Source organism: Paramisgurnus dabryanus, chromosome 21 (assembly GCF_030506205.2).
Source record: "Paramisgurnus dabryanus chromosome 21, PD_genome_1.1, whole genome shotgun sequence".
NCBI lineage: Eukaryota > Metazoa > Chordata > Actinopteri > Cypriniformes > Cobitidae > Paramisgurnus > Paramisgurnus dabryanus.
Genome location: NC_133357.1, coordinates 24753889 through 24777127, shown reverse-complemented (window position 1 = coordinate 24777127; position 23239 = coordinate 24753889). Strand labels below are relative to the sequence as shown.

Here is a 23239-nt window from a genome sequence, read left to right as displayed (position 1 = left end):
TAAGACTAAAACACTTAATAAAACAGGGCTTAATGCAAAAACTTATCAAGTCTTACCTTTTGTCGTCGTGCAGTTTTATTTCCACAAGTGGCCATATTCAAAAATGCGCGCAAATAATTAATACAATTCACTTCAACTGCGCTACAATTTCCCAGTGGAAGAGAACAAATCATATTAACGTTACTTCTGGAATAATGTATGCAATATGCATAGCGCGAGTGTGAGGGAGAACCGAGTCTGTTTGAAAGTTAAAACAAAAAAAAGGATTTTATTGCGAAAATAAAGATTATAAGAGCAGCGGTCATCATGAAACCTCCTGCAGCGTGAACCCCACTATAGATTGTGTTCGACTTCAAGCTGCACTGTAAGAACGACAGGCTGATGACATCAAAGTACCGCGAGGGTGAGGCGAGAAATCATCGGAAGAGTTTGCTGTCAAACAGCTCTCCGGCACGTTGATGTCATCCGCATGTCGGTTCCTGTATTATATCATGAAGTCGAACGCACGTGTAAATTATCCATATTAGTGATGTACCAATGTTCAGAAATGTTTTACTGAAAATATTTAAAATTATCTTTAATGGGCATCATTATAGCCTGTTGATTTCTGGTGTTTTGTCTGAATGCTAGGGTATGGCAACTGCCATACCCTGCCATACGCAAACGCCGCCCCTGATTGAGTCCCTTTTGGAGCCTGCCTAGAGCGGCCAGTCGATGAATTGTAGTTTAAATCACTTCCGTTTTGGCTTCATCAGAAAGATCGGAAGATTGCCCCTCGATGCAGACACTATGGCTGTGTCCGATACCGCCTACTTTCATGATGAATTAGTAGGTGAAAAGCAGTAAGCGAGGAGATTAGAATGTCTGAATTCATATTCCAAAAACAGGCGAAAAGTACATGGATGACCTGCTACTTCCCTAAGATCCCGAAGTTTTCATTCGATGGACCCTTTGCTATCCCCTAAGCCCCCCCCCCCCTTTACGAAAATTAACCAAGGTTTAATGTTGTAAAAGTGTAGTAACCATGGTTTTTTGGTGCATTGATTACTATCAGCAAAACCATAGTTTTACTACACTAACCATGGTTTAACTATGGTTTTTGAAAACCACGGTTGTCAAAACCATGGTTATTTTGTGGTTACCATGGTTTAACTACAGTAACCATGGTTTTTTGGTTTTAACTGTAGTAAAACCATGGTTAATTTTTCGTAAGGGCCGGGAGAGGAGTGTTTGAATGAAGAAGAAGTATGAGAAGTGTTGTTTTTTTTTTCAAAAATGCCCGGTAATGTAGCTCTATTCAAATGAAAATGCATATATTAAACAGCTGTCCTTTGTGGTTAAATTGTGCTAGTTTGAAGTTATTTCAGTTAATGACTAATTTGTTATGTTGATGCATCAACATGGCAGATGTATTTTGTCCAAATTCAATCATACTATCCATATTCATACTATATAGTACCTACTGTATTAACCATCGATGGGTAGGAACTTTATCTAATTCAGTACCTACTGTCATGCTATTTCAGACACAGCCTATTTAAAAAAAAGAAAGGTTTAATTTCCTGTGAGGTTTACGTTTTTAAATGGTAATGAAGGAAGTCATTTTAGTTTTGCAGCATCTTCCTTCACTGACGGAGAACAGCTTTGCTTTACTCCTGACTGTGGGTGCAAATGGAAACGTTTAAAATACTCCTTTTGACAGGTAAGACATAATATTTGGTAGGAAATTGTGTTTGTCTACAAAAAAATTTATGGTGAAATGTTATTTTTAATATATTGTAGGTATTTTGACACATTACATTTCTGAATGTTTCTTTTTATGTACAGTGGCAGTCATTGCAGCAGTAAAATCTCAAAATGCAACTGATGGTAAGACATTTTTACACTGTAAAAGGTTTATTGTCAAATTAACAGTAAATTAATGGGAACAATTGTACAGTAGTTGATGTATTTTATACAACAGGAAAATTAATGAAACAATGACGGTATATTTTTAAGCATACTGCATAATGAAGTATAGTATTAGTAGGCTATTTATAAGATCCAAAGTACAATATTATACTGTTATACTGGAAATGTTACTGTTATTTTTTTACAGAGCTACTGTACAGTCTCTAATATATACTACTGTATTTTTTTACAATAAGTAAAGAATAATTGACGGCGGGCCATTGAATTATAAGAAAATAATGCACAACCAAGGTGGTAATGCAGCACGACGCGAAGCGGGTGTGTATGATTTTCAAATAATTCAAAGGTCCAGAGTCAATTATTTCTTTTATACCACAGTTACCACAAACATTGCTCTGGTGCCTATTTTTAAGACATTGACAAGTTAGGTGTGTGGTTATCAAAAAATAATGCATACCCACAGAACATTTATCAACCAATCAGAATACAGCATTCAACAGACCAGTGCTATAAAATAAAATAATGTTATTTTATTGGTTGATGTAAAAAAAAAGACAACAACAAATCTGCTTCAATGATTGTAAACATGACACAAAACTAAAAAAATTATAATTAGTGTAAGAAATAAAGAAATGTGTTAACTATAATAATTATTATCAATAAACAGATAACTAATTCCATATAGACCATTCAAAATTAAGTCAAGACCTTAAGGGGTTGTGCACACCAAAACTTTTAAATGCGGCTGACAACACCAAATGCCAGCTGTTTTTTCAGCTGAGTGCCAGCTTTCTTCAGCCGAGCGCTTTGGTAGCTGTGATACTTTAGCTGTGAGCCGATTGGTTGCTGTGGTAATGCCCAGCCCCTCCTCCACTGTGATTGGACAGCCGTGTGAGAACTAGGGGTGGACCAGAATATTCGAATATTCGTTCCGTGGGTTGCCATTCGATTTTCAGTTTTGAGATTCGAATATATATATAAACATTTTACAGCGTTAATTCAGAGCTTTTGCCAAGCAGGAAGTGCGCTTCACGCTCCCGCTCTATAGGTGGCGCAGAGAGACCAACATCCATAGCCAACAGCCACACGCCACCAGTACAAGAGATCGCCTCGAACGGAAAGCGCTCTTCCTACTTTGGCATTCATGCTAATAGTGTTGTAAATAACGTTCGGTTTCTTGCAAAAACTGATTGATTTGCTTCACAAGACGTCAATATGTCACACGGAGTTATGGGGATTACTTTTGTATTGGATATATATGCTTTCCCTACTGAAAAATCCAGCTAAGACCAGCATAAGCTGGTGAGCTGGTTTTAGCTGGTCTCCCAGCTTGGTTTTAGCTGGTTTTGCTGGTGTAGCAAGCTGGTCTAGCTGTGTTTTGGACACTTTTTAAGCTGGTCTAGCTGGACTTAGCTGGTCAGGCTAGAAGGCCAGCTGGCCCACCAGCATGACCAGCTTTGTCAGGCTGGGAGGACCAGCATAAACCAGCTAGTGCCACCTTAAACCAGCTACCAACTTATGCTGGTCTTAGCTGGATTTTTCAGTAGGGTTAGCTCTTAAAGTGTGCGGATCGGTTGACTTGCATGACGGAGCACTGGGGTTTCTGCTAAATATCTTCTTTATTGTTCTGCTGATGAAAAAAACATATTGGATGGTGTAAGTGTTATAAATAAACTTGATTTTGAAAGTATGCTACCATTTTATTACAGTTTGTTGAACTTCGTTCATTTATTTTCGTTGTTTTATTCAAATAGCCTACCCTTTACGTTGTCAGTAATTACTGTGCTGCTAATTTCTGATACGGGAATGATTGTTTGTTAGAAAAATGTTAGGCTACCTTATAAAAAGTATTGCTCTTGTGTTTTGTTTCACTAATGCTGTTCTCGCAGGACGCGTGACAAGCACGCCGCTTCCGGCTTGCGCTGTTCTGTAGTATTTTTAAAGTTTATTAATTCTAAACGTGTCACATGTCCATATTGCACGAAAAAAAAGGCACTGCACTCCCTTGGGTCCACAGCAACACATCCGCCACATAATGAAACTGTAGACAGACAGACAAACAGACACACACAGACACACAGAGAGAGAGATTCCTGCCTTTATTAAAGAGAAAAATATGTTCAGTCCCTCCTTCTGAAGCGTTGAATATTTGATTTGATTTCTACTAGAGCTTCGAAGCTCAAAAAATGGTATTCGGAACAGCCCTAGTGAGAACTGACATTAAGGAGCGGAGCTTTTCACCCAATGTTGAATATTTTTCAACTCTCGACGCTCAGCGCTGAGCGCAGAAAAACTGCAGAGCACCGGTCTTTAGTGTGAAAGAAAACCGCTAGCTGCTGGCTTATTTGAAAAACCGCTGAGCTTCCATTGGAAACAATTGAAAACATGCGCCGGCTGCGGAATGCTTGCGACTTGCGCAAGTTTTGGAGTGCACACCCCCTTAATGAACAAATTGACACAAATCTTATATTAACACATATTTTGAGAAAATGTTTTGAAATTTTTCAAAAACTGCATATGGCGACCATGTGCGTCTCCGCGTAGAGAACGTGGCGCTCATAAAAAACAGTGTCGGGTGTAGAGCGCATTGTATGGAATTGCGTTGCATGTAAACAATCTATGGAATCATATTACAGCACACACTTAAAAGATCCTGCAGTGCAGCCTCACTGAAAGTTTCCATGAAGGATACGAAGGTGAATAACTGTTTAACACTGTACGACATGTAACAGTTATCCACCATTACTTGACTCACGCGTCCTTGTTTGTAAACAATGTGAAAGTTTATGTAAGCTAAACTGCACAAACCATAAGCATATTACATGATAGTAAATATAAATGACGATAAATAAGTTACTTACTTCAGAAATATTTCCTCCTCCAGTGCGTCTTCCATTGTTCTTCTTCTTAGGTAACATTAAAGATAAACCCTTCTCTCTTCCTCAATGTCCAGACATAAATGAAGATCTTCCTCAGGGGTGTATAAAGTTTATCATCCAAACATGCGGTAAAGTCTTTAAATCTGATCAAACTTTACGCTTTGTTTGTTATGGTTTGAACTGCTCGTCTATTCATTACCATGTCAACAACCGGTACCGCCTGTGGGCGTGACCGCATTAGAGATAATGAGCTCAGCCAGGAAAAATGGTACTTTCTTTACTTCAATGCAGATTTGTTTTCGATTATAATTAGCTTGTTTAACTCTTTCGCCGACATGCATTTTTAAAAAAAGTTGCCAGCCAGCGCCAGCGTTTTTCATGATTTTCACCAAAGTTTAATGCCTTCCAGAAAATGTTCTTCTTTAAATATATAAACATACAATATACCAAATGAAAGAACAGACCCTCTGCTTTCAAACAAAAAAAAAAAACGTTTCATCCTACCTTTAGTGGTTCTTTTGCAATCAGCTTTTGAATATGGGTAGGTTTTTGCAAAAACACCATATTTTGAGCAAAAAGCAGAGATAATTCCATTTTTATGACGGATTTTTCATAGAGATCCCATTCAGAGCGATCTTTAAAACAGACACGGACATGCAGCAGCTTGCCATAGGGCAATACTTCCGGTTTTAAAAAGTTGCGGAAGGGCGCCACCTGGTGGATAATAGCGGTATTGCGGAAAGACGGAAAATCTCGTCATTGGCGGGGAAGCGTTTTCTCTTAAGTGACGAGATATCTCGTCAATGGCGGGGAAAGAGTTAAAAGAAGACATTTCAGGCTTTCTTTGGATATGTGTATCATGTTTGTGTGACGAGTTTCAATTGATTTTTGTAGTGTGTTTTGAGAGACAGCTGGTGGAGACAGAAATGTCTGAATGCACACCCTGTTTATTTTCTTTATTTAACAAAAACACAAAGATCTGTTGTTATTGTGAATGTAACAAATTAAAGAAGACCCTACACATTTTTAAATGATGTCAAACACGTAAGTGTATGATTATTAATGATGGAGTATTTTAAGTTGATTCTGCTATGATAAGGAGAAAACACGTCAAAACGTGACGCCGCGTTTTTGGACCCCAGGGGGTTAATTGCCAATTTCATAAGTGATGTCACTGATTTGGGAAAAACACACAAAATGACTGATTTTCAATATAAAAAGTGGTTGTGGACTGGATTTTTTTCACGAACAACCCGTAATGGTAGTGAATTTGAACAACGCACAAGGGTTAATATTATGCCATTTCAAACATCTACTTATTAAACACAAATTAAAGTCATACAGTTTGGAACAACATGCCAACACAACATTTTCTTTTTCATTTCATCAGCACATTACATTATCAAGCAGCTAATAAGGTTTTGCTTATGGTACACAAACGATGTTACCATGTAGAGTACAGCTCGGGTACATTTGTCATCAATGGCTGAAATATGTACATTACGATGTCTGACTCTGAGGTGGCGGAAGGGAACATTTGTTATATCCGAAATCGTGTACTGTGTCAGTATGTACTGAAGTACCTACTGCTTTATTGTTAAAACTGTACCTATGAATACATTTCGGCAATGCCATGTTTTCAATGTCATGTGACCCGTATGTCCTTTGACCTATGATGTAATCATAAATACAGTTATATCGTGATGAATACATTTCTTGATACCTAAATCACCTAAAGAGCCACATGTTTAATAGATTTACAGAATTTTTATTATATAAAGACATTACCATTCTGATAGATCAAATTCGATGACCCTTTATTATTCTTACTCTTCTGAATCATATTCTGGTTTTAACATAGATATCAAAATTTAACCAGTATTACCAACCAGTTAAACAAATATATTTCCAATTTTCCACTTGCCATTGTGTCACATTTACTACAGTTGAGTGAGTGGGTCTGGTGAGTTAAACTGGTTAGACTGAATGAATGTGGGGACAAATTGGCAATCGTCATGGTTCTGCGTACATGAAATGGGTGTAGAGTTAATTCAAGCTATTTTGAGGCATAAGGGTTTTTTCACAGGAAATAGCATTTAGATATGTCAAAATTATTGACCACAGGAGGATTTTTCCTGATACCATTTTTCAAACTTTAGTTATTGTTTAATGTTGCTGATTTATAAGGCTCATTCAATGCCAAGCGATATATTTACTTTAATAGAAATATATAATTTTCTATACATTTTTGGGATATTTTTCTTCCTCGTTCGTATAGTGACAGATGATCAAATACTAGTAAATAAATATTGCCTTTCATTTCTCTCTTTAGATCCCTTGACCAAACCGCTTTTAACCCAGACCACAGATGTCTAAGTGATTTACACAGGAGAAAAACTAACATTTAATTGTAAATCCAAGGTGCAGTCGTCAGGCAGTCGTTCTTTAGAGATTCAAAGCAGATTAACACTGACACCAACGCAAACACATCAGCACAAGTGCAAGACCGTTAAAAATACTGGTGTCAAATCAAAGGAAGAAATCTCTCCTCTAGCCGAAGTGATGAACCCACAGTAACTGTAAATGGTTAAAGGGGCAATGAATTTGTCGATTTTATTGTTTTATACTGTTGTCTGAGCTCTACTTATGATGTTTGTGTGGTTTTTACATTCAAAAACATTGAAAGCAATAAGAAACAATAAGGCTATTTTGTAACATGGATTAGTGGTTCTCTGGAGAAATCCTGAACGTAAACACCCACTGCTATGATTGGACGGCTTCATTACCCGTCATTACATGTGGGGAAATGTTTTAAAAACATTAATGTGTAAAAATAGCAGCCGAAAACATATATATTTGAGTCACAAAAGATTCTGGGTGCTAAAGATGATACACATAAATGACAATACGGATAGTAAAGTACAAACAAAACTTTAAACTCGACGTGACTACACATTTTTACTGGTACCGTATACAACGCAATAAGCGTGCATCAGAATCTAAACTGCGGCTGATAAATCCTTATCAATAACTTTCTATATTTCTATTGTGCTTGTGAAGTTGATCTTACATACACGTAATGTTACATACCACAGTTATATGATAAAAAAGCTTTGTTGAGTGTTGGACCTTTCAAACGCAACTCACCTAAATTACCGTATACAACACAGTAAGCGGGCATCAGAATCTAAATTGCGGCTGGTAAGTCCTTAATTATCACTAACTTTGTATATTTCTACCGTTATATTACAGTCGTATTGTTAAGTGTTGTACTTTTATTAATCATTTAATGTTTTTAGTAAATTAAAACAGTCAAACAAACGTGTTTAGACACGGATGTTACAACAGGACATCTCTTACAAAGCAATAGTGAAACGCAGTAACGTTATCTTAAATAAAGTAAAATGTTTTACCTACTATGTATACTGCTGTGTTATTTTTGTCAGATCCAATATTAGTGGTGCTTTTAATCTGAAGGGTGATTAGGGGGCGTCTAAATGGGGCAATCACTTAAATGCATATAGAAAATACTTATAGCTTTGTTACGTTCCTTAACTTTTAACGCGTTATAAACAAACATCTCGGTAATACAACCACAAAAACTGCAGCTATAGTGAGCAAAGTACAGAGCTCTGAACAATTTTACAACATACAAGAACAAATGAGAAAAAACTAGGGGTGACCCTGAACAGTCGAATATTTGATGCTTCCATACGAGAAGCCTTATTACAGTCGAATCGTCGCAGATGTGTTATGAAATGAGGATCATAAAATTTTGGCTATATAAGGGTGTACATTATCTGATTTTACATATAACAGCTTTCTCCCAATATATTACTATACTGTACAGCCCATTATCATTATGATAATACTATGCAAATAATATATGAAAAAGTAGCTTTTAATATAGCTGAACTTAGCTGGGACTTCCCAGGCAGGATACCATTTGTTATCTTTTAGGTTTAGTTATCAAAAATGTTTTTTGTTTTATCTTTGTGTGATGTTCTGAACATCGTGGCTTTAAAATGTTATGAGAAATCATTTAACAAATGTTTATCTTGCCAATCATTTTAACCTAAAAAAGATAAAAATGCATCGTCAGTTTTGTCTTCGTTCATCACTTGAAAGGCAGTTTTGGTCACTTTATCAGAAAGAATAAAAAGTTAAATATTTGTTGACTACGTGGTCTGTTCCCCTTCCACACACATAGATGATTCGACTATCGGTCGACTTAGAAATATTCGACAATTCTGATTCGAATATGAAAATCCGTAGTCGGGGACAGAGCCCAGAGTTAGTGGCAAAATTCGACCTTGCCTAACAAACCATTACAGTCACATTTCATTATTTGTGGGCTATGTTTGAATAATAAACATAATCATCAGCGAGTAATCAGAAAATAAAATATAATTGAATTCATTTTTAAGTATAATTGTATTGATATTTACATGTTTTATCTACATCCTTCATAAAGGATCCAAACCAACAATCAGTTTGAAGCAAGATCCAGAATACCCAGAGATCTACACCGGTGAACAGGTCATACTTACCTGTAGCATTACAGAGCAGACATCAACTCAGTGGACATACCAGTGGAAAAAAGACAATACTGAGGTCAACAGTGGCGGTCAGATTTACAATATCTCAAGTGCTACAATGCTTGACAAAGGGTCCTACACGTGTCATATAAGCAGGAATGGGGTCACATTTTCATCTGAGCCAAATAACCTGACCATAATCGGTAAGATCAATCTTATGCATTTTGGTCTAGGCAGGCATACAATGCCAAAAAGACCTTCAACATACATTGTTTTTATGTCTATACAGAGCCACCTCAACCACAACTGTCCAAAGAGCCTCAATGGGATTTATTTTACCCAACTGAAAAGGTGACTCTGACGTGTTCAATCAATGAAAATCCAAATGATTGGAAATATAGATGGTACAAAATCAAAGATAAGCTGGACAATGACATATCCATATCTGGAAAAACACTTTCAATAAACTCAGCAAAATCAAGTCACTCTGGAAAATATATGTGCAAAGCAAAACATCTACGAAGATCTGCAGGTACAAAACCAGCAGAACTTTTGGAGCTTCACATTTCAGGCAAGTAAAGAAAATTACGCTAAAGTCAAAGTCAGATATAAAGGATGAATGAGTTCGCACAAAGTCAGAGGTGTCTTAAACAGGTCAACAAGGCAGAGTAATGTGCTGTTCACATGAAGATTTACTGTACTAGTCCCAATACAGTTTGATGTAAAAAAAAAAGTTTAAAAGTGACATTCACCTGAAAGAGATCAGTAAGAAAGCTGCTTGTAGTTTTTTTGCCGCTAGAAAAACTGGCAGGTTGTTGCAACCCATTGCTGGGTCAAAAAATCCTGTTGTCATTTTAACTTAGTAAATATATTGCATATTTAACACATTTAATTCACATCATCATTATATTAGCAGATAGCTGTACTGGGTGTCTTATATAAGGGAGACTTATATAACCAAATATAGAAAATAACAACACCATGCATATTATCATCATTATTATTATTTATGAATAAGGAATGTTAATCAGCATATATTCAGGAAGATATTCAGCTTATTTTTGGTAGAGGACCTGAAAAATGGATGGGGCCCTGGCCCAACAAAGGTTGAGAAGCACTGCTTTAAATTATAAAATACCTTAAATTCTTAAAATTAATTTTAATATATAGTAAATGTAAACATCAAATCAATTACATGATTTAATGATTTTGTTTAAACACAACTCATACCTTGGAAACCGTATCAGAAAATTTTAGTGGTTTTGAAACCTTTAAACCTTAAAAAAATTATCTAAGGCCTATTGGCTTAAGCTAGGCCTAGTCTGTGAAACCAGGCTTTAGTCTTAAACTACATATCAAGAAAAACAAGCATGTGCAACTTCAGGACGTTATTGTTTGGGAATGGATTTTTAACCATACAACTGTTGTTTGCAGATTCCACGCCTAAACCAGACATACGACCAGAGCCATCATTTGAGTTTTTCTACATTGATGAGCGAGTCCAGCTTATTTGTAACATGCCAGGTGCCGCATGGGAATATCATTGGTACAAAGACTCAAAGACAACAGAACTTTCTATTGCAAATAAAAATTATATTATTAATTCAGCATCTCTCCATGACACTGGTGAATATTACTGCAAAGCAAAGAGACGTGACTTCTCAATCAACAGTGAGAACTTAACATTGCAAGTTAAAGGTCCGTTCATTTCTATATTAAATTATATCTAACATGTTCAAAATGCTTAAAGGGATAGTTCGGCCAAAAATGATATTAAACCCATTTTTTTCTCACCCCCAAGCTGTCCGAGTTGCATATGTCCATCGTTTTTCAGACAAACACATTTTCGGATATTTTATCAAATGTTTTAGATCTTTCAGTTGATTAAATGTAATGTTATGGGGTCCACCCATAGTCCACGACCTTCAAGTCCAAAAAAAGTGCGTCCATCCTTCACAAATTAAATCCAAACGGCTCCAGGATGATAAACAAAGGTCTTTTGAGGGTAATCCGCGCGGTGTTGTTGTAGAAATATCTATATTTAAAACTTTATTAATGTAAATAAATACCTTCCGGTAGCCCCGCTATCTTAGACTCCTCTGTATTCAGGAGAGAGTATTAGCGTAGTGTACGCACTTTTCTTAGTGACGTATGACAAATTCGGAGGGCGGGGGCACAGAGCAGCAGCAGAGAAACCTCCGTAGGCTGCGTAAGCTCTCATCCTGAATGCGGACGCGACTAAGATGGCGGCGCTACCGGAAGGTAGTTAATCATCCTGGAGCCGTTTGGATTTAATTTGTGAAGGATGGACGCACTTTTTTTGGACTTGAAGGTCGTGGACTATGGGTGAAACCCGTAACATTACATTTAATCAACTGAAAGATCTAAAAAATTTTATAAAATATCCGAAAATGTGTTTGTCTGAAAAACGATGGACATATGCAACTCGGACAGCTTGGGGGTGAGTAAATCATGGGTTTAATATCATTTTTGGCCGAACTATCCCTTTAAGGTCACTGCACATATAAAACATTGCAAACATCTTAGCTCACAGAAATTTGTAAGTATTTTACGAGTTGGCTAATTCGTATCAAGTAAATTGTACCATGTAAAGTCGCTTTGGATTAAAGCATCTGCCAAATGCGCAAATGTAAATATGTAAATATAAAATCTTGAATGGTTATTAGAAAAATAACAATAATGATGTCATACTCCTAACCCCGCCCCTAAACCCAATGTCACTGAGGGAAAGCAAATAATACAAGAATGTATGAAGTATAATGTACGAATTTATACGAAATAGCCACCTCGTAAAAAAACTAATTACCATGAGATTGTGTTGGACCTCACTAAACAATTTTTTTATTTTGTGGTATAAATTGTGGTTTAAGATGTCAAGGCAGTTTCCAATGTTAAATAATATTATGTTGGGTTTATCTACATAGAGCCACCTCAACCACAACTGTCCAAAGAGCCTCAATGGGATTTATTTTACCCAACTGAAAAGGTGACTCTGACGTGTTCAATCAATGAAAATCCAAACGATTGGGAATATGAATGGTACAAAAACGAAATGAAGCTCTCCAAAGACAATGACATCTCCTTATCTGGAAAAACACTTTCAATCAACTCAGCAAAATCAAGTCACTCGGGAAGTTATAAGTGCAAAGCAAAACATCTACGGAGATCTCCAGTTACTACAAAAGAATCAGAGACTCTGCATCTTAACATTTCAGGCAAGTAAAGATAATTCTGCTAATGTGGAAGTCAAATATAAATGAAAAATGAGTTCACACAAAGTCAAAAGCTTAAAGTGACAGACAGGCACAATACATAGGTAAGCAGAAAAACTGTAAGCAGAGGAAGAAGACCACACGTTTAAGATTAATGTAAAAAAATTGCGTTGTGTTTTATAAAAACTTTTATTTTTGTAATTAAAGCTTTGGTTCTCTTTAAAAGTCGTTATTTCACTAATGGAGTAATAAGTAAAATAAGCAGTGTTTTTTGTGCCCATTTTTTTGATAAGAAGTTTGACTGTTGTATTTAGGCCTTACAATATTCATTTTTTAAACTCTCTGTGAAACTATAATAATATCCAACTGTCCTGTCAGATCAAAACTGTCATTTGGCTTTAAGTGACATTCTATTTAACTATAACATTATTAATAAAAGAAGAAGGAAAATAACAATGCCATGTTATATTATTATTATTATTATTATTAATGAAAAAATAAGGAATGTTAAACAGCATATATTCAGGAACGAAATTAAGCTTATTTTTGGTGGAGGACCTGAATAATGGATGGGGCGCTGGCCCAAAAAAGATTGAGAATCACTGCTTTAAATAATAATATACTTTAAATTCTTAAAATGAATTGTAATATATATTAAATGTAAACATCAATTACATGGTTTAATGATTTTGTTTAAACACAATTCATTGGAAGCTGTATCACAGAAAATTTGAGTGGTTTTGAAACCTTTAACCCTTCACTCTTTAAAAGTCAAGTATACCTTGAAACTGGTAACCGACCCATGCCTAATTTCAAGATACACACCAGTAATATATTTTTCTATTGCATGTTTATAAAAGGTGCTTAAATTTAATTTAACTAAGACCTAGTACTGGCATAAACTAAGCCTAGTCCAGGCTTTAATCTTATACTATCAAGAAAAACAAACATGTGGGACTTCAGGACGTTATTGTTTGGGGATGGATTTTTAACCATACAACTGTTGTTTGCAGATTTCACTCCTGAACCAACCATACGACCAGAGCCATCATTTGAGTTTTTCTACACTGATGAACGAGTCCAGCTTACTTGTAACATGCCAGGTGCCGCATGGGAATATTATTGGTACAAAGACTCAAAGACAACAGAACTTTCTACTGGAAATAAAAATTATATTATTAATTCAGCATCTCTCCATGACACTGGTGACTATCACTGCGAAGCAAAGAGAGGCAACGTCTCGATCAACAGTGGGAAAATGAAAGTGCAAGTTAAAGGTCAGTTCATTTATATTTTAAATTATATCTAACCAGTTTAAAATGCTTAAGGTCACTGGACATATGAAACATTATGAGTTGGCTAATTGGTATCAAGTGAATTGTACCATGTAAAGTCGCTTTGGATTAAAGCATCTGCCAAAAGCGCAAATGTAAATATAAAAACTTGAAGGGTTATAATAAAAATTACAATAATGATGTCATACTCCTAACCCTGCCCCTAAACCCAATGTCACTAGGCGAAAGCGAATCATACAAAAACGTACAAAGTATGCTGTACGAATTTATACGAAATAGCAACCTCGTAAAAAAACAAATTATTTTGAGATTGTGTTGGACCTCACTAAACAGATTTCCAATGTTAAGTTATTATTAACTATTGGGTTTATCTACACAGAGCCACCTCAACCACAACTGTCCAAAGAGCCTCTATTGGAATTATTTTACCCAACTGAAAAGGTGACTCTAACGTGTTTAATCAATGAAAATCCAAATGATTGGGAATATGAATGGTACAGAAACGAAATTAAGCTCTCCAAAGACAATGACATCTCCTTATCTGGAAAAACACTTTCAATAAACTCAGCAAAATCAAGTCACTCTGGAAACTATAAGTGCAAAGCAAAACATCTACGGAGATCTCCAGTTACTACAAATGAAACAGAGGCTCTGCAGCTTCACATTTCAGGCAAGTAAAGATAATTTTGCTATTGTGGAAGTCAGATATAAATGAAAAATTTGTTCACACAAAGTCAAAAGTTTAACAGACAGACAGGTACTATACACTCACCTAAAGAATTATTAGGAACACCTGTTCAATTTCTCATTAATGCAATTATCTAAACAAACAATCACATGGCAGTTGCTTCAATGCATTAAGGGGTGTGGTCCTGGTCAAGACAACCTCCTGAACTCCAAACTGAATGTCAGAAGGAAAGGTGATTTAAGCAATTTTGTGTGTGGCATGGTTGTTGGTTCCAGATGGGCCGGTCTGAGTATTTCACAATCTGCTCAGTTACTGGGATTTTCACACACAACCATTTCTAGGGTTTACAAAGAACGGTGTGAAAAGGGAAAACATCCAGTATGCGGCAGCCCTGTGGGCGAAAATGCCTTGTTGATGCTAGAGGTCAGAGGAGAATGGACCGACTGATTCAAGCTGACAGAAGAGCACCTTTGACTGAAATAACCACTCGTTACAACCGAGGTATGCAGCAAAGCATTTGTGAAGCCACAACACGCACAACCTTGAGGCGGATGGACTACAACAGCAGAAGACCCCACCTGGCACCACTCATCTCCACTACAAATAGGAAAAAGAGGCTACAATTTGCACAAGCTCACCAAAATTGGACAGTTAAAGACTTGAAAAATGTTGCCTGGTCTGATGAGTCTTGATTTCTGTTGAGACATTCAGATGGTAGAGTCAGAATTTGGCGTAAACAGAATGAGAACATGGATCCATTGTGCATATTGTTATCAATGTGCAGGCTGGTGGTGGTGATGTAATGGAGTGGGTGATGTTTTGTTTTGGCACACTTTAGACCCTTAGTGCCAATTGGGCATCGTTTAAATGCCACGGCCTACCTGAGCATTGTTTCTGACCATGTTCATCCCTTTATGACCACCATGTACCCATCCTCTGATGGCTACTTCCAGCAGGATAATGCACCATGTCACAAAGCTCGAATCATTTCAAATTGGTTTATTGAACATGACAATGAGTTCACTGTACTAAAATGGCCCCCACAGTCACCAGATCTCAACCCAATAGAGGATCTTTGGGATGTGGTGGAATGGGAGCTTCATGTCCTGAATGTTCATCCCACAAATCTCCATCAACTGCAAGATGCTATCCTATCAATATGGGCCAACATTTCTAAAGAATGCTTTTAGCACCTTGTAGAATCAATGCCACGTAAAATTAAGGCAGTTCTGAAGGCGAAAGGGGGTCAAACACAGTATTAGTATTGTGTTCCTAATAATCCTTTAGGTGAGTGTAAATAGGGCAATGAGCAAGCTGTGTGTAGTTTTTTTTATTGATCTTTTTTATTATGTTCTTTGGTTATTGTTGGCATTTGTTTAAGAACAGTGGTTCTCAAAGTCTTGGTTTGAGACTAAATGAACCAAAATACTGCTAGTGCTTCACTAGAAATCTAAAGGACTGCACATTTTGTGTGTCTTCCACATTTAACACATTTGATTCACATCATCATCATCTCATAAGCATCTCAGAGAGCTGAACTGGGTGTGCCACATTAGGGAGACTTTCACAAAGTGTGCAGTGCTGTGAGTTTCTAGAAGCATTAGCAGTGTCATTTCATTTAGGGGTTGCTATAATATGCTTTAGCAGCCACATACACCTTAAGGGTAGAGGGAGAGGGATGTTTCTCCAACCTTTCCTGTAGAAAGGAAAACACCACACTGGTGGCGCACCACTGTGGCTCCTCTCCGCGAGAGGAACAACAGGATGAGAAAAGACGCAACTTAAAGGCATAGAGCCGTCTAGTAGAGGGGGCTCTAGCCTGAGCGATGGTTTCAGCCACGGTAGGCAGATGCTCCACTAGAGCGTCGTCGTCCTGTCCTGAAACCAGACATGGAGGTTCCAGAGGTCCGGCCTCGGGTGCCAAATCGTGCCCTGCCCCTGTGACAGAAGGTCCTGTCTCAAGGGAATCGTCCAAGGAGGGGTGGTCGCTAGTAGCGAGAGCTCCGAGTACCAGGTCTGGTTGGGCCACAGGGGCGCTACCAGAAGAACCTGATGCTCTTCCTCCTTGACCTTGCTTAGAACCTGAGCAATGAGGCTCACTGGGGGGAAGGTGTACTTCCTCAGATGATGTGGCCTTGGAGTGGAAAGCAAAGCAAGCACAAGGCCCCCCGTGGGGACTCAACTGAAAATAAGACGGAAAGGTATACGTCTTGCAAAGGCCAAAGAACGATGAAAATGGCTCATAGGGCCAGGCCCGCTAGTCGAGATTTCCTCCCCGGAACGGCACCGTCAGGGCTGCTCAGCAACCAAAAGGGTCCCTCACAATCATCTTATGACCTGTCTTCCTGTGGGTAGATCTTCACTAGGGCCGGCCAATCTATTGAAGGGGAGGCCAGCTCCTGTATCACTCGTGCTGCTCGCTAGACTGACAGAGACTGAATTAACAGCTAAACCGCCAGCATGGAAAGCAGACGCAGCCGTGAATGTAACGTTTTAAATAGACACGCTCTTGCAATAGGAGTGTAACAGGTTATAAACGCAGCCTCAGCAGTGGGGGAGAGAAATCTTACGCTCCAAGAAGCACAGAAATGAAAACCTTTCCAGAAACGGACGTTCATTCTGTGCGGAAATTGTTTTTTAAGATAATGCTCTGACAATCTGCTGAAGTTCCCATGGGATGTTTTAAGACGAATCCACTGCTTCGCCATCTTGCCAACAGTAAACTTCTTCATATTTACTGGAAGAGAGATCACACCAGCAAGCTCTGAAGAACAAGAGCAAATGAATGAATGCATTTTGTCTCTTTTTATACACGTATGTGTGGGTGGAGACTGGTATGCAAATACCATTCACACAATTTCATTGCAATTTCATTGGCGTTTTACACACAAGTCAGACCAGTTTGGCTCTTAAGAGCACTGTGAGGAATTGTAGGACAAATGAACCCAAGAGCAGACGATGTCGGGGAAAAACAGAAAACACTTTATTCTTTCACAAAAACAAAAACCCACGAGGGGGTACAAAACATGAAACACCAAACTCTGACATATAACACTAAACTCTGACAGGATAACTAGACTTCTCTTGAACACCAACACGGGAAACAGAACACAGATGAACCTGCCAAGATTGAACCCAGCGACGGTGCCGGGGTCTGCTACAATGTTTGTCCTGCTGCCCGTCGGGGTGCGCCCTGTCTCGGATTGGCTGACCAGGCGGGCTCGAGTGCGGCTCTTTGCCGATCTATGGCAGGCCGTCGTTGAGTCCGATCCGGACCTTGAGGGGTTGGCTGCCTTGTCCGGGCCGATCCTTGGACTGGCCCCTGTCCAGTTTGCCTCGGCCTACGGGATGACCGAGTCCGCGCAGTCTGCGCCACCCACCGAGTCCGCGCAACCGACCCAGCCCGCGCAGCCGGAGCCCGCGCATTCCGCGCATCCCGCGCAGCCGGAGCCCGCGCATCCCGCGCAGCCGGAGCCCGCGCATTCCGCGCATCCCGCGCATCCGGAGCCCGCGCATCCCGCGCAGCCGGAGCCCGCGCATCCCGCGCAGCCGGAGCCCGCGCATTCCGCGCAGCCGGAGCCCGCGCATTCCGCGCAGCCGGAGCCCGCGCATTCCGCGCAGCCGGAGCCTGCGCATCCCGCGCCGTCAACCCAGTCTGTGATGTATGTGTTTGAACGGCCTAAGCCAGTGAGGTCTGCGTGGCCTTTGCTGCGCCCTCGCCCCGCACCCCCTTGGACTGTTGTGTTTTGAGTATTTGGTGGACTTCAGAGTGTTTGATAAGTTTTGTTTTTAGCACCTGTTAAGTTTTAGTCTGATGTGTTCTAGTCTTGTCATGTTTATTATCTGTCATGTTCTCTTGTCTTGTGTGTTCCCTTTTTGGACGCCAGGTGGCGTCCTTTGAGGGAGGGCTACTGTCAGGACTCTGCCTTGAAGTCTTGTTAAATTTGTATTTTGTCATGGTGGCAGAGTTCTGGCAGTCCCTGGCCTTGTGTGGAGGTTCATGCCTTGTTTTTGTGTTTGGCATGTGCCTCCGGTGTCTTGTCCTGTGACCCCGCCCCCTCGTTCTCCTGCTTATTAGTAATCATTGGTTTTCTCTTATCACCTGTTCCCCGCTCATTATCTTGTTTTGTTCATTCTATTTAATGTCAGTGTATCTTTAGTTCTGTGCAGGATCATTTTGTATTGTTCTCGTGTCTGTGTAGGTTCAAGTCAACCAAGATCTCGTCAAGTTTAGTGGTATCTGTCTAAATATCGTGTTTCTTGTTGTGTACCCCCTCGTGGGTGTTTTGTTTCTGTGTTTAAAGAATAAACTCTTTTCTGTTCTCCCCGTCACCGTCTGCTATTGGGTTCATTTGTCCGTTATTCCTGACAAGCACACCCCATACTGTCATCATTGACACAACGTCTGGTGAATGACAGAATGGGACCTACTACTAGACTGCACAATGGTAACTTTTAAAAAACGCATATAGAATAAAAAAATAATATTTCACAAGCAGGTATCTTTTTTCAAAATCAAAGGCACAATATGTAATTTTAGCTGCTAGAGGTCAGTGGTGTAGCTTGATGATGTTGTGAAAGAGCATAAAACAATCAGAGTCTTCACCTTTACTGTCTGACTCACAAATTATGTTCATGGATGAAATATTGAAATAAACTTTCATAACAGCATTGCTTGATATAAGCTACAACAGATTTATGTGATAGTTGTTAAAACCTCTACATCTGTCACGGTCTTGTCAGACATCTGTGCTAGATGTAGGTCTGAGTGCATCTGACAGGACCGTGGCAGTATCATGTTCTGTGTGGGGGCATGTGGAATCACATTGTGTGTGTGGCTTCCACATGTTTCCGGTGTCTTGTTGCTGTCGTGATCTTGCCAGACCTTAGTATAGATTCAGGTCTATGTTAGAGGGCAAGATCCTGGCAGCATTGTGTGTACGTGGGAACACGTGTGCTTCACATCATGTCTGTGTAACACGTGTTCCCAGTGTTTTGTGGCTGTCATGGTCTTGCCTGACTTTGGTTATAGTCCAGGTCAGATGTTGGAAAGATTATGGCAGCATTGTGTTTGTGTGGGAACACGTGTGTTTTCACATCATGTATGTGTGACACGTGTTCCCAGTGTCTTGTCACTTTTACCCTACTCCCTTATGTACTCGTGTCTTAAGTGATTAATTATGTTCACCTGTTTCCCATTGATGTGCTGTCTATATAATGCCCTTGTGTTCTCTGTGTGGTGTGCGTGCGTTGTTGTAAATTCTGTGTTCATGTTCTCTGGTACCTGTTTCAGTGATTCTTGTGTTTCATCACAGTCCTTTGTTGATCTTCTGTTTTTCCCCCTCGTGGGTGTTTTTGTTATAGTTAATAAATTCATAGTTATATTTTTATACATCTTTGCGTTTGGGTTCATCTTTTACTTTTCTTATTCGGTGTTTAAATCACACCGTGACAACATCAGCATACAGCACTGCGCAGATTGATTACATATATTTTGCCTTTAAAAAATGGGTTTGCTGAAAGTAGTACACTGGCGGTACTATAGTACAGTTTTCTTATGGCTAACACTTGATACAGTGGCTCCAGAAAGTATTTAGACAAATAATATGAAACAAATATATTTATAACAAAAAATAGGGCCCCTAATAGGAAGTTTGGCTGTTGTATTTAGGCCTGTAATTACAATGTAACTCTGATATGATATGATATATGATAATAATATACCATATTATACCATATATTCTGTCCTGTCAGATCAGGTCATTTGGCTTTGGGTGACATTCTTTTTAATTATAAAATTATTAATAAAAGAAGAAGAAAAATAACAACGCCATGCCTATTATTATTATCATTATTATTATTATTATTTATGAATAAGGAATTATATGTTAATCAGCATATATTCAGGAAGATATTAAGCTTATTTTTGGTGGAGGACCTGAATAATAGATGGGGCGCTGGCCCAAAAAAGGTTTGAGAAGCACTGCTTTAAATTATAATATACTTTAAATTCTTAAAATTAATTGCAATATATATTAGATTTAAACATCAAATCAATTACATGATCTAATGATTTTGTTTAAAGCTAAGCCTAGTCTGTGAAACCAGACTTTAATCTTAAACTATTAAGAAAAACAAGCATGTGCGACTTCAGGACGTAATTGTTTGGGGATGGATTTTTAACCATACAACTGTTGTTTGTAGATTCCACTCCTGAACCAGACATACGACAAGACCCATCATTTGAGTTTTTCTACACTGGTGAACAAGTCCGGCTTACTTGTAACATGACAGGTGCTGCTTGGGAATATCATTGGTACAAAGACTCAGAGACAACAGAACTTTCCATTCCGAATAAAAATTATAATATTAATTCAGCATCTCTCCATGACACTGGTGACTATCACTGCGAAGCAAAGAGAGGCGACTTCTCAATCAACAGTGGGAAAATGAAAGTGCAAGTTAAAGGTCTGTTTCTATTTTCATTTCTATTTTAAATTCTATATAACATGTTTAAATTGCTTAAGATCACTGCACATATAAAACATTGCAACCTCTGCTCACAGGAATTTGTAAGTATTTTACGAGTTGGCTAATTGGTATAAAAAGAGTTGTACCATGTAAAGTCACTTTGGATTAAAGAATCTGCCAAATGCGCAAATGTAAATATGTAAATATAAAAACTTGAATGGTTTTTCAGAAAAATAACAATAATGATGTCATACTCCTAACCCCCCCTAAACTAAAAGTCACTGGGCGAAAGCAAATCATACAAAAATGTATGAAGTATGTTGTACAAATTTATATGAAATAGCCACCTCATAAAAAACTAATTACCATGAGATTGTGTTGGACCTCACTAAACAGAAAATGTGTTAATTTGTGGTATAAAATGTGGTTTAAGATGTCGAGGCAGTTTCCAATGTTAAGTAATTTTCTTTTGGGTTTATCTACACAGAGCCACCTCAACCACAACTGTCCAAAGAGCCTCAATGGGATTTATTTTACCCAACTGAAAAGGTGACTCTGACGTGTTCAATTAATGGAAATCCAAACGATTGGGAATATGAATGGTACAAAAACGAAATGAAGCTCTCCAAAGACAATGACATCTCCTTATCTGGAAAAACACTTTCAATCAACTCAGCAAAATCAAGTCACTCTGGAAACTATAAGTGCAAAGCAAAACATCTATGGAGATCGCCAGTCACCACAAAAGAAACAGAGGCTCTGCAGATTCACATTTCAGGCAAGTAAAGATAATTCTGCTAATGTGGAAGTCAGATATAAATGACAAATGAGTTCACACAAAGTCAAAAGCTTAAAGTGACAGACAGGCACTATATGTCAATGAGCAAGCTGTATGTGGTTTTTATTGATCTAAAGCCTTTGATTGGGCCCTATTTTAACCATCTAAAAGCATGGTCTAAAGCACACGACACAAATGCACTTAATGTAAGGCGTGTCCAAATCCACTTTTGCTAATTTAATGATGGGGAAAATGGTCTATGCGCCTGGCACACAGTCTAAAAGGGTGACTTCTTTCTATTCTAATATTTCTAATAATGAGTAATGGGTGCACTGTAAAAAATCCAATTAATGAAATGTTGGACGGGCAAAAATATATAAGTTAAACCAATTTTTTTGTTTGAGCTAGTTGAGAAGACATATTATTTTAATAAATCTGTGTTTAAAACATTAAATTAATGGTTATTTTCAAATCCAGTCAACATTCAGAATGGCTAATGTTGACTGAACTAAATAAGACAAATCAAGTAAATATGTGGACTTATGACAGCTCTGTTTCCTGACAACAAAATGCTCAAAATATTACTGTTATTTGGTCACAAAATGTAATTGTAAGAGTTGTTCAGGCGTGAATGTATGTGCTTAAAGTTTAAATATGCGGTCGGTTAATAAAGATAGCGTCTATTTAAAAGTGTGCTCGGACACTTTCAGACGGAGATAAGCTCCATATGAACTCCATATGAGCTCCAGAAAATCACCGGCGCTTAAGCGTTCACACCCCGCCCAGCGCAGCCTCGCCTCGGCAAGCGCATCAGAAATCGACTGCTGGCTCTGATATCTCTGTGGTGTTTAAACGTGATTTAATTCATTTTAATTTCTCATACTTAACAATGAAAGGGTTATGTTTTAAATCATATTTTAGGATTGCACTTAATTGATATGGCTGTTGAGTGATGTTTCATATCTTTTACATTTGTTATAACCGGACTGCATGCGAATTTGAACTTCAGAGCTGAAGGAGCGGGTGGAGAAATAGTCCCAATATCATAACAATCTTAAATAAAACTTCTAAATATACCCGTGTGTGTACCCGTGTGCGCGCGCGCGTGTGTATGTATGTACAGAATGTGCGTGAGTTTTTAATTTAAAATGTCTCAACTCGGAAGGATCTGGATCACAGGTCATTTCATCTGAGATCAATCCGCACCTAACAGCAGGAATCACTCACTGTTTTACACAAGGACACAAGTCATCAGCCGTTTCCTCAAGTTCACGTCAGGTAAGTGTTTGTAAATAAATGTTAATTTTAGACTATATTTATTGGCAAAGATGCAAATACTCGACGTTTTTGTAAAGATATAAGTTATATAAAGGTGAATTATGTTATGTGTCCGAGTTAAAGTGGAGCTATTTTAGTTACCGGACAGGGTTTATTACTCCGTCTTAA

At 38.3% G+C, this 23239-nt stretch overlaps 2 protein-coding genes across 2 annotated transcripts; both read left to right on the top strand.

The window, feature by feature from the left end:
* The first annotated feature begins 1463 nt into the window (after positions 1 to 1463).
* Positions 1464 to 9907, top strand: LOC135775154 (low affinity immunoglobulin gamma Fc region receptor II-like). Its single transcript, XM_065285173.2, has 4 exons — positions 1464 to 1702; positions 1828 to 1869; positions 9265 to 9531; positions 9618 to 9907. Exons 1-4 carry the CDS (start codon positions 1672 to 1674, stop codon positions 9905 to 9907), a joined length of 630 nt encoding a protein of 209 aa, XP_065141245.2. The 5' UTR covers positions 1464 to 1671.
* A 3667-nt stretch (positions 9908 to 13574) lies between these two features.
* On the top strand, positions 13575 to 21989 carry LOC135776105 (high affinity immunoglobulin epsilon receptor subunit alpha-like). Its single transcript, XM_065286715.2, has 4 exons — positions 13575 to 13838; positions 14236 to 14526; positions 20749 to 21012; positions 21503 to 21989. Exons 1-4 carry the CDS (start codon positions 13658 to 13660, stop codon positions 21799 to 21801), a joined length of 1035 nt encoding a protein of 344 aa, XP_065142787.1. The 5' UTR covers positions 13575 to 13657; the 3' UTR covers positions 21802 to 21989.
* Positions 21990 to 23239: the final 1250 nt, after the last annotated feature.